This window comes from Propithecus coquereli, unplaced genomic scaffold (genome assembly GCF_000956105.1).
Source record: "Propithecus coquereli isolate 6110/MARCELLA unplaced genomic scaffold, Pcoq_1.0 Scaffold45, whole genome shotgun sequence".
NCBI classification, from domain to species: Eukaryota; Metazoa; Chordata; class Mammalia; order Primates; family Indriidae; genus Propithecus; species Propithecus coquereli.
Window position 1 is genome coordinate 5,787,535 of NW_012150285.1, and position 12,296 is coordinate 5,799,830.

Below are 12,296 nucleotides of genomic sequence, written 5' to 3' on the forward strand. Positions count from 1 at the left end.
ATATGGCAGCTAGTTAATATCCTTAATATACGAAGGAGCATAAATAAGGAAAAGATAAATATCTCAAAAAATGTGCAAAGGGCACAAAGAGAACTTTCACCAAAGTATTACAGAAATACAAATGGCTAAAAATGTTTATCTATATTAAAAAATATAAATACATATTATATATAAAGTATGTCCCAGTACTTCTAATTGAAAAATTAAATTAAAACAATGCTTAGCTATCTGTCTCCCCTCATCGATTTGGCAGATAGGGAAAAGATAATTTGCTGAGGTTATGACTGTGCTGGGAAATGAACACTTTTGTGTACTGCAGGCGAGAATGACACTTGAGATGTGCTATAAGATTTTTATAACTTTAGCTCAGCAGTTCCATATCTAGGTATTTCTCTCAGGAATAAATACATACAATTATTTTAAAAATTATTCAAACTGCATTATGGAATAGAGAAAAATTGAACAGATACTACACTTGATCTTAGCCAAATGCCAAGATGTGATTAATAGAGAAAACTTGAACACAACACAGCTCTCCAACTACAGAAGACTGTTAGACAGACAGTGACATATATTCATAGAAATTTGTGGACTACCCTGCAGCCATTAAAAGTCTAAATATTAACAACTTGGGAAATTATTCACAATAAAGGAAAAAAGCATGTAACAAAACAGTAGTTTCTAAACTTTATTTTTAAACATAGGTACTCTCTATATAGCATCGAGAAATGTGCACTCTGGTTATCTCTGAGAGAGATGATTATAAGAGACTTATTTTCATTTTTAACTTCTTTGTAATTCCCAACATTTTCTATCATCAATAGGCATTATGTTTAAAAAGCTATATAAATGTTTATAAAACTTGAAAGGCAAGTATAATGGAGTGGTTATAAGTGCACTCCAATGCTGTCCAACCTTGGGCAAGTTGATTAACTTCTCTATGCCTCAGTTTCCTCATCTGTAAAATCGGTAGAGCGTTGGGTTATATTAATGGGGCTACTGTATATAAGGTGCTGAAAGGGTGCTTGGCTTATCAGACCTGCTTAAGGCAATTTGACTTTATTTCTCATGTTAATCTGTATTTTAAGAAGAGACAGGGGAGCACATATTTACACACCTGAGCTCACTCTGGGGAATGGGAATGTCTATTCCGTACCACGGTGGCCTTTGTCTTTCTACACAGGTTAATGACTTTGAAGGGCTCTGGGATAAGGGACCAGCTTCCTTCTCCAGCTCCCACCCCAACACCCAGAACGTGTCCCTTGACCCCATTCTTTTTCTCTGCCCCCGTTTGGCAGTCTCATGGTCATGTAGCTCAATGGTCACCTCTCCAACCTGTCTCTGAGTTGTAGGCCCCAAGTTCAAGGCTGCCGGCAGTTTTCACGTGGCACTCGCCAGCATGCTGTGCTCGCTTACTCACTAAGCATCTGCTAAGTGTGCACTAGGGCAGTCGCTGACCTCCAAGCCTCCCTCCTCCTGCGCCTTCTGCCTGCTCTGCGTCTCTGGCCTCCCATTCAAGATCCACCCATCTGGTTCTGACCAGCTCTCTCCTCTGAACTCCCACTACTTCCCTCCACGCCGGGTGCCAGCCAGACCCCACAGCACCTTGCTGCACAGGTTTACATTGAGTCATTGCTCCTCTGGCTGCCTGGGATTTTCTTCTCTTCAAGTCATACCAAGCTCCAAGGCACCGTGCAAATGCCACCTCTCCCAGGGAGCTGTGTGTGATCGTTCCTTGATGGAAGTCACCTTTTTTCTCTTTAATGCTCAACCTCCTTCACCTGTACCACTTTCATGTCAAATAATTTTTATTTTGCATTATGATTAGTCATATATATTACTTAGCCTTCTCAGTAGGTTTAATGTGTACAGAGTTGTACAGAGTATGTGCTCAATAAATATTTATGGAATAAATGAGTGAACTTTCGAAAAGGTGACTGAAGGCTACGGAATGTCGCATTACCTTGAAGCATGCAGTCATAGGCCTTCCTGTCTCTCCTTCCTAAGGCATCCCAGAATCCCAGGGGCTCGGAGCCTTCGTCACACTCGTGTATTGTCACTTTGCTGCTGCTGTGCAGACCTGCTTCCAGCGGGCACCTGCACGGGAGAAACTCCAATCATCTTTCATAAGCCCGGAGAGCGACGGCAGCACGAAGTTATCCCAAACCAAATCTACAGGTCCATTCACTGTCTCTCGTCTTCCACTTTCTAACTAACAGCAATTCTTACTCAGGAATGAAAACATGCTCCGCAGTTTCAGTGTGTGTGTGTTGGGGAAGGAGAGGTTGGCTCGACCCCTAGGGAGGAATGTACGATTAAATATGACATGTGTTAATAATGAAAATAATATACATTTTTATATATAATACATGTTGATGATTTCTTTTTTTTTTTTTTTTTTTTTTGAGGCAGAGTCTCACTGTGTTGCCCGGGCTAGAGTGCCGTGGCGTCAGCCTAGCTCACAGCAACCTCAAACTCCTGGGCTCAAGCGATCCTCCTGCCTCAGCCTCCCGAGTAGCTGGGACTACAGGCATGCGCCACCATGCCTGGCTGATTTTTTCTATGTATTTTTAGTTGTCCGATTAATTTCCTTCTATTTTTAGTAGAGACGAGGTCTCGCTCTTGCTCAGGCTGGTTTCGAACTCCTGAGCTCAAACAATTCACCCGCCTCGGCCTCCCAGAGAGCTAGGATTACAGGCGTGAGCCACCGCGCCCGGCCCATGTTGATGATTTCTTATCCTTCTTTCCTGTTAGAACATAAGCTTGTGGGGACAGAGACTTAGGTTTACTCACCACCAAATCCCTAGTCCCTAAATCTGTGTTTGGCTCCAAGCAAGTGCTTGCTAAACATTTGTTGAATGAATAAGTGAATGAGCTGCTGATGATTTTGATTTTTGGACTTCAGTGGCTCAAGTTTGATGGGCCATGAACTCTTTTGGACAACAACTCCCTGAACGTCATCTACCATCTCTCTCCCCATCCTAGCCCGCAGAGGATATTTTGAGATGGACATTTTGCTTCACATCGGTCTGCCTGTTGAGAGAGCCCCTGCCCCATTCTCCCCTCCACCCGCCCTCTCCACGCAGAGCGAGGTTTCAGAGCAGTCACAGGAGGCATGACCACACTGCCCTATTCTGGTGCCTGGAGAATGGGTTTCACCAAATCGCACTCTTGTGGCATGTTATGGCCTTACGAAGTGCATCATGTTTACTATGAGGATGTTACCAAGGTCCTCGCAGGTTTTAGTCACCTGCCGAGTGACAGGGGAACACTGGACTTTCTTTGGCTGTATGCGATGTATATTTTGCCTGGGCTGCTAGGAAGCTCAGAGCCACAGCAGCGCCTTCTCCAGTGGGGGAACCACCAGCACAACGTGCTCGCTTGGCTTTCACCTTCACCGCCCTTGTTTTCCCTCTTCCCTGAAGTCCAGTGCTCTCTCATAGTCGGCCTGCTCTTTGCAAGAGGCCGACTGTCGGGGGCCTGCCTGGGAGAGAGGAACAAAGCCCAGCGCCTGCAGCACTGCGCCCAAGAACTGCCCCGGGGAGGCCAATAACTCTCCAGCAGGTGGCTGCCTTCGAGATGGGGGAATACTGGAATACTGATGTTCTCTAAAGGGGACATCTTATGGTCGGACACAGACGGTCTCCCAGATCTTTAGCTTTTTAACACCGCAGTGTCCTGACATAACTAAAACTCTGAGTCTGAATCCCCCAAAAGATATTTGAAATCTGCTGTCTTTTAATATCACAAGACTCCAGGTTTATAATTCAGAAGCTGAATCGCGACTGCAAAGATCCAAGTGCTTGCTGGGGCTGTTTCCCTCGCTGCTCGAGCTGCCTCTTACTGATGCAGGTAAATCCTCAGGAAGTGGGGGAGCCTCAAAATGGGGGTCTTGGCTGAGGTGTGTGTCCTCTCTACTTGGAATGTCAGAAGTCCCTGAGCACATTTGCAACTGTCCCCTGGGGAAGATACTTTGAGCACACCAGGCGTCCGTCCACTGGCAGTGGTGGGATCCCTTCCCACCTCAGCCTGCCTGTGTCCCCCCGGGAAGCCCACACAGCACTCACTGTTCCTTGATTTTATTTGCCGCCATCCTGCCGACCTCCTTCGTGTGGGCCTGGGCTTTGCATCCGTGCCACAGGTAAATGAGGGCCTTATTTATGTTGAGAACCACCATGGAAGTCCTGGACCTCAGGCTGCTACAGTGACAGGCCACCTCCAGCAAATTCCCTTCCACGGGGACTTCTCCTCGCACACAGTACAGCCTCCACTCACCTGCAGGGGGCGCCCACACACAACGTTAGGATCTGAGCGAGTGACGAGAAAAGCGGCCCTTCCTGGTCCCCGCTGTGCAATTGGCAGCAGCCACCATGTCCCAGGGACTGAAGGGACTTGGGGACTGGGGCCTGCAGCACGAAGTCCTGCTGGGCAGCACATCTGGTCTTACTGCCATCCCAGAAAGCAAATCCTTTTGGAGTCGGAAGCAGGTTGCCAGAAGTTCACGATGCAGAAAAACCATTTTTCCAAAATTTATAAGTCACATAACAGGTACACTTTAAAAGACTCTAAAGCTAAGATTGCTTTGTTTTTTTGGATGCCGGCCAACAAAAATCTCATAATTTATAATAGAAGATTCACTGATTTTTTTTTTTCTTCCCAAAACGAGCAGACCAGCCCCTGCAGGGATTCGGTTTCAGGTGAAGCAGTCTCCAGCCTCCTGCACACAAAGGCGGATCCTGAATTCCACAGGGAGGAGGCCGGCTACGGGCTCCTCATAAAGTTGATTTATCAGACAAACACTGGGAGGCTTTCAGTGCTAAAGCCACAGCTATATGAACAGAGACTGATTTTAAATCCCCTTGCCTATAAAAATACCTTCCAGGAGAGGGGAAAAAAATCGAATTCTAGCAGTAAAAGTGACTTACTTTGCGCATTTTCTTCTTCCTCTTCCCGCCTCCCGGAGTGCACCACCATGCCCCCCTGGAAACACTGCAGAAAACAGGGGGGCTCCTTGCCCTGGAGAACCTGGACCTTCAGATTTAAACACAGTGAAATCAGTGACGGGGCTAGTTAGGGTTTTCAAAGCCATAAAAACAATAAGTACCTATTGTAGAAAACTAGAAAAATACCAAGGCCTACGAACAAAAGCCAGTGACAACACTGTTATCTAAAGATAAGAACTACCAAATTCTAGTCTGCAGGCTTCCTTTCGAAGAGTTTTTCAGGTAGATATTTTTTTCCTAAATGAACTCTGGGGTGGGGAACCTGCGGCCTCAAGACCACATGTAGCCCTGCAGGTCCCCAAGTGCGGCCCCTCGATGGAATCCAAACTTCACGCAACAAATCCCTTCATCAAAAAGATTTGTTCTGTAAAACCTGGATTCGGTCAAAAGGCCGCATTCAAGGATCCAGAGGCCACATGTGGCCCCAAAGACACAGGCTCCCCACCCCATACTCTCATTTTTTTTCACCTAGTATTTTTCCATCATGAATATCTTATAAAAAGCGTGAATTTTGATATTTGAACGGCATTCATTGGTATCGATGTAGCACTGTTTCGATGTGACACATTTTTAACAAAGTGCACCTCTCAGCAATGACAATGACTAAGCACTGCCTTAGCAATCCTGGGGGAGGTCGTGTCCTTGGCGATACCGCGGCAGTCCCCTCACAGAGCCTACAGGTGCGTGCCACCACACCTGGCTAGTGGCGGGCAGTGTTTTGTATGTTTAAAATAATTTTCCATCATTGCATTGATAAAAAATGCAATACTCAAACGACACAGATTAAGACTGAAAACTCTAAGGGTGATTTTGAAGGCACGATTAAAACATATTCATTCATGGCCTTTACCAAAAAAAGGGGGTTGTAATTGAAATTACTATTAGGAATAAATTAAAATGCGACTGTTGCCAACAACCATTTCTAAAATATAGTCCATAGTAGAAAATATGCATTTAAACATTTTTTAGGGAACATGATTGGTTCTTAGAACTGTGGAAGCCTGAGTGACTGTTGGTCTATTTCTGGAGGAAATGTCTCTGCTATCTTCCCTCAGGCTAATGTTAATCATTCATCCAAAAGGTAAAAATATTTGCACATGGTGTCCTGTTTTCTAAAACCCCAGAGTCAACTCTTTATTGTTGGTACTAAAGGATGAGATGCCCAATGCATGGATCATCCAAATATTAAAAAGAAATGTTTACAAAACCTTGGATTTGGGCGGCAGTCCCTGCAGACTCCGGGGTTCTAATGAGGTTGTGAGGCCCTGGGACTGCAAGACCAGGGCAGACTGCTTGTGGGGAAGACAGACAATACACAAGGGAACAAAACCATCATGTTGTTTTAGGTGGCGGGAAGTGCTATGAAAACAAAGGGATAGACTAAATTAGGGTCAGAGAGTGATGGGAGAGTGAGGACGGGTTTGGACAGAATAAGGGGTGACGTGCGAACAGAAACCTGCGTCTAAGAGGCTGAGGGCCGTGTACATCCAAGGTAGGGGACGTGCTCCGGGCGGCGGAGAGGGCACAGGGCTGGCGGGAGGCGTGTTTGCGGAACAGCAAGAGGGCTGCAGCCGCAGGGGTGGAGGCAGGAGCAGGAGGAGCCCGGAGAGGCGCCCAGGGCCAGCTCCGAGGTACTGAATTCCGAGGAGGCCGCTTAGACTGCAGCCTCTGGCAGAGGGCAAAAGAGTGATCTGGTGTGTTCCAGAAAAACCACAGGCTGCTGTGAGGAATGCAGACGGGAGTGCTCAATTTTACACTAATCTCCGATGTGTCCTTCAGGGAGGTTTGTGTAAAGGGAACATCTGATTGGATTTTTAAGGTTTTTGACCCAAAACTGCTCTTCAGGATGGCCGTCCAAGTCACACATCCCACCAGAAGCCCGTGAGTGTCCCACTGAATCCTTGCCAGCCCTGGGTCCGTTCTTTAAAAATCGCTACCAACTTCAGAAGGGGATGATAGCATCTCTGTCTTACTTGCTTATCAGTTAGGTGGAAACTGTTTAAAACTGTTCAATGGCCATTTGTGCTTGTGGCATGGATTTACTAGTCGCAGACGCTGCATTTGTCTCAGGTCATATTAGGACAGGTGGGGGGGGTGAAGCGAACGGGAGGCGGGGCCTGAAATCTCCAGGCGCCGGACCAGGGCTGGAAGTGCTTTGGGTGACGTGGTTGGTCCTTGCTCACTGGAATCAGGTCCTCAGGGACCAGGCCGAGCGTCACTGGCTCCCTGGAAAGGATGCCCTGCTGGGTCCCTGAGACTCACCTGGGCGCCCCTTTCCTCGTCCAGCTCCACCGTCATCAGCGCCGACGTTCCCTTCTCGCTCACGGTCGAGTGGCGGCCCTGCCAGAAGAAGTAGACGCACTTCTCCTTGCCGGTCACCCTGGCGCAGTGCTCTGCCTTCTGCCGGCTCCCCACTGCGAACACAGAGTGGCGGGGGCGGGGTCAGCAGCTGGGAGGCAGCAGAGGAGCGATGCCCACCCGGCTCTTGTTTCTCCAGGGCCAGGGCTGGGGGAAGCCGCTTGCACCGGGGAAGGTCAGCGACGCCCTAGAGAAGAGAGAGGCCCTTTCCCGGAGCCTCCTGCGGAGAAACAGGATCTGAACGGCCCTCTCACAAGCCTAAGAGAAACACCTGTCACCCCAGCGGGAGGCGGCAGAGCTCTCCAGCGTGTGACGGGATAATTTCGTAAGGTATTTGGTGACACAAACGTGTTTTCCCTATTACGCCACTCTTTGACAGACGATTAGCTGGCAGCGAGAAGATATTAAAAACAACAGCTGGGCCAGTTTTAAGCTCAAAGGAAAAAATGTAGACTTAAAACTATGTGAATTTTTGTTTAAAAAAAGAAGAAAGCTTTGAAGTTTCCAAGTTCTGTCAGAAATGGAGGAGATAAATCGCTGACATATCACTTTCACAAAATAAACTGGGATTTCACATCCGTCACCAGGGCTGTTGCCAGGACTAAGTCCTGATGTCCCTTCTGGCTGGCACCTGGCAGATCGGATGCTTGCTCTGCAGAGCGGCCGCGGAAGGTTAATCGGCGAAAAGGGCATTTTAGATAGCGCTGCACACCGCAAAATCTCCTCCTCTAGCCAAGTGTCTCCCCTAGATCCCTTTCGTTCACTCATTTGACAAATATTCATGGAGCCGGGACTCCTCAGGATGCTGGGCTACACTGATGAACAAGACAGACAACTTCGGGCCTTCGTTCTAATCAATGATGAGCAAGACAGTGTCAGACAGGGATGAGTGCTGTGAGCACCAGAGGTGGGGCAGGTGGCCCCCGGCAGGACTGGAGCACGTGGGATCACCTGCTGAGAGACCTTTCTGGGGAGGGGGCTGAGCGGAGACCTGAATGACGAGTGATCAGGACGTAGAACCTTCTGGGCCGAGTGAGGTCAGCAGACCGTGTTCTTGACTCAGAGGCCCGGGCGCTCCAGGGTGCTCTGGGATGGTGCACGTTAAAAATTAATGCTAACACTGGATTCTCTGGTTCCATGCTACCTCGATTGGTCTCAGTTCCAATCCCACTTACAAAATCACAGTTTTACTGAGGATTAAAGGTAAGCGGAAAGCTTGTTTACATTCTTAAAAGGCCAGGGGCCATATTTGTTTGATTTTTGGCCCTTTGTTTAGCAAAGTTATCTATAACACAGTTTTCACAAATGATTCTAATGATTTCTTAAAGTATTTCGACTACACAGAGCCTTTAGTGCCATCTACTGTGGATCGGAACTGGTCACGTTTGTGTGGTTTTGAGCAGCCAAAGTGAAATGGGAACCAAGGAGTTGGTTAGAGACACCCACAGTTAATTCGGAAGCCACTCAATTGAAATTTCTGCTAACTCAGACAGCAACAAAAGTTTGCCTTTGGCTGGCAATCCCATTCTTCCAAGTAGAGAAAATTCTTCATGTCAACTAAATTACTGGGGAAAGATACGCTTAGATCCCAACAGTTTATGCAGATCTTGGAATTTGCTAGCACTCAAATACATCATGTAAATGTATAGTCACACTTAAATAACCAACGTTTAAGTCTGACCATTCTAAAATAGTTGAGTGTATATACCTAAAATAGAACTGTTATTTCTTTAAAGATATTTCATAAAACAGACATTTTACCAATTTTCCTCAACATACCCAAATCTAGTCCTATATACAACTTAATTTTTAATATATTTATTCATTTTAACAAGTACAGGCTAAGTTTTCATTAGGAAGAAGTGCTGGGTCACTATGTTTACTACCTTGACGGGATGCCTAGTGTGAAGGGTTGGTACATGAGCCCACGCAAGTTCAAGAGTAAGTTCTTTGCCAGTAGTTCTGTTTAGGGTTAAGAGAAAACTGAGGTAGGAAGAACTGCTCGTGGTTATGTAGTCTTGCACCTGAACTTATAGGAACTCGACTTGTACCCCTCTCTGGAGGAAGCTGACCACGAGTCACTGGGCACCTTGAGCCGCTGTCTCCCGACCCTGCAGGCAGGCAGTGGACAGGACGCTGACCCCCGCAGGCTGGCAGGTGCCGGCCCATAGGAGGACCTAGCACCTCTACAGCTGCTGTCTTCTGCAGCCCTGTCCCAGAAGAGCGTCTGGATCTCGGGCTCAGTCCCGTCTGCAGGTGCGGCCCCTGGGGGGCGTGAGTGATGGAGGAGCCGGGCCAGTGTCACCGAGGGGCCAGTACTTCCGTGACTGCTGCGGTGCAGCGGCAAATGCCATGGGGCTGCGATGCTCTGCTCCCAGAGGGACGGTCTGGAATCTGCATGCTCCCTGCTCTAACTTTATTCTCTGCAGCTGGGCTTTTTCAAAGCTGTAACTAACTCTGCTCACAGAGATGTCACCAGTGCTGGCTGTGACGTGCACATTGGGTTTATTGGGAAGAAATACAGGAAAGAGTCGCTCCAGTCATTACTTCTTAGGGGCCTCCACGTAAATAGTCCAAGAAGGTCTTGGAAATCTCAGCTTTGTTTATTTTTAATTAATTCATTTTACTATAGTTTATTCATTCGTTCACTTACTGTGACTTCTCTCTTATAATGAACAGCTGAGGTAAGAAAATAACTCAATTTCAAACTGTGGTGTCCTTTGTCTTGTTTCATGAAACACACATTTCTCTTTCTGCATTTTAAGGACGGGAACTCTGGCGACTTTAGAGTTTGTTCCTTAAAGTCCCAGTTTCACAACTCCAAAGGTTAGTAGATCCCCCCTGCCCCCAAATTCCCTATTAATGTCTTCACTGCCAACCAGCAGTGAAGATGATTATTATATTTAGCTTGCCGCCCCTGCGTCAGATCAAGGAACTTAAATCCACTATGGTGACTCTTGGGGAATTGCTGTCATTCGGGGGAGATCCCTGCTCTCTCATCTTCAGGTTAAGTACATAATCATGCTGTTCCTGCTGAGACGGTCAGTGATGAGTATTTCCTGCACCTACAATGTGAACGTGTGCCAGGCACCACGCCAAACATCATGTGCACCAGATGACAATGTCCTGTGAGCCAGTATGAGAACTAGTCCCTGCTTTCCAGGTGAGAAAACCAAGGCTCAGACAGGTTAAGTGACGTTGCCTGATGCGCACAGCTGGTAGGTAAGGGCCTGAGATTCTGAGTCCCAGACCGGAGGGTTGCAGCGCCTGTGGCCTTCCCTCCAAGCCACACGGCCTCCGTAGGAAACGAAGGAAGGAGTTCCTGTCACCCACTCATAAGGAATTAAGTAGATGAGAAATGGCCTCCCACTGGGGGTCCTTGTCTGACACCCACCATTCCCCGCAAGGAGGGGCCAGGCTGCTGGGCCCTGGGAGAGCCCCTTCCTGAGGTTTGGTATGTTCACCCGCCCAACCTGGAGCTGGCCTCGCTGCTCCTTCAGCCCTGACCTTCTCTGGGTTGGTCTGGTGGTCTCAGTTCTTCCTTGTGGCCAAACTCTCAGCTTCCCCCGCCCTGGGCCAGGGCGCAGACTCCAGCTGCCTGCCTGCAGGGTGAATTGCAGCGCGGTTAACGCCACTCGGGATTGGAAAGAGGTGGGGGCTGGTTTGAGTGTCCAGCTCTGCTCTCTCCCGCTGAGTGACTTCGGATGAGTTCCTTAATCTTGCTGTCCTGTTCCTCACCTGAGAAATTAGCGTCATGACAAAACTGGTCCCACAGGGCCTGCGAGGCACTCAGCTACAGCACGGGGGAAAGCCCCGGCATTGGGCCTCAGGGGGCCGGACTGGGCCTCCAGGCCTGCAGCCCAGTGATCCCCACCCCCATGGGCTACCCGGGTCCTGGTTTGTGGGCTGTCCCACTGCTGCTGGACCCAATCTCCAGGGACCCTAGATCTCCAGCGGCATGAAGCACTATCACCTCTTCCTGCTCTGGCTTCATTGTCGATGCGCTTCTTGGAGGCAGGGTCTGAAACGTTTACTTAGTCCCTACATAAGTGTCTCACACAGAGTGGGTGCTAAGGAATGTTGCCAATTGGTGAACAGACTTATCTTTGGTGAATCAGGAAAGAAATCACATGGGTATAGCCTGCAAGTATCTGATCAGCAAATAGACTAGGACCAACTGCACAGCCTGTGGGTACCGGCTGGGCCCCCTCTTAGGCCACCTCGTTTTCTGGTCTCCTTAAGGCCTCTCCTCTCTCCCCTCCAGGGTCTGGGTGGGTGGTGTCATGTGCAACAGGTGCCACACTGGCCACCTCCGGCCAGAGGCTCTGGAGACCAGCAGCCAAGGCAGGACCAGGCCACAAGGAAGAGGCCTGCCTGGAGGATAGAGTCCCAGGCCAGACACCCACCCAGCTCTGTCTGGGTCCCAGAGGCAAGATCCTCTAGGCAGGCCACCACCATCTGGGGCTTCCCCTGCACAAGGCTTCCTGCGGCCCCTGGGGGCAGCCACGCCTGGACAGCCAAGGGGCTATGAAGAGGTGAACAAACTCTCGTGGGAGTCGAGATCTCAGGGCCGTGACACACATGCTCCCCTAAACGGGAAGGGTTGAGGAGTGCCAGGAACAAGGGCTACTGCTCGGCAAGGAAAAGGGATTATGAGAGTTCCGGAGTCACCCGCCTCCTGCCCCCGGTGGCTCTAGGTGACGGCATCCAGTTGAGAGTTTCGCTACGCGGTGTTTCACCTGCAGGAACCAGCAAGTCCTGACTGTGTATTTATTATACCAGACCCACAAAGCACTGCGCTTGCTCTCAGCCTCAGAGGAAACAGCTTCTGTTATTTTTAAAATAAATCTTTTGTGTGCGTATTTACTATGCCGTTACACCACCACTTGGTCCCAGTTTTAAATCACGCGGATACGCTCTGCCTAAGGACTTTAA

The 12,296-nt window shown here is 48.7% G+C and overlaps 1 protein-coding gene across 1 annotated transcript in view; it reads right to left on the reverse strand.

Moving 5' to 3' along the window:
- The window catches only part of SVIL (supervillin), an 83,965-nt gene that overhangs the window by 3,477 nt on the left and 68,192 nt on the right, over positions 1 to 12,296 (reverse strand). The window contains exons 27-30 of the mRNA XM_012654844.1: positions 7,266 to 7,417; positions 4,926 to 5,031; positions 4,068 to 4,275; positions 1,964 to 2,097 (exon numbers count right to left, since the gene is read on the reverse strand). Coding sequence (XP_012510298.1) covers positions 1,964 to 2,097; positions 4,068 to 4,275; positions 4,926 to 5,031; positions 7,266 to 7,417 — 600 coding nt within the window. The remainder of the gene's footprint in view (positions 1 to 1,963; positions 2,098 to 4,067; positions 4,276 to 4,925; positions 5,032 to 7,265; positions 7,418 to 12,296) is intronic.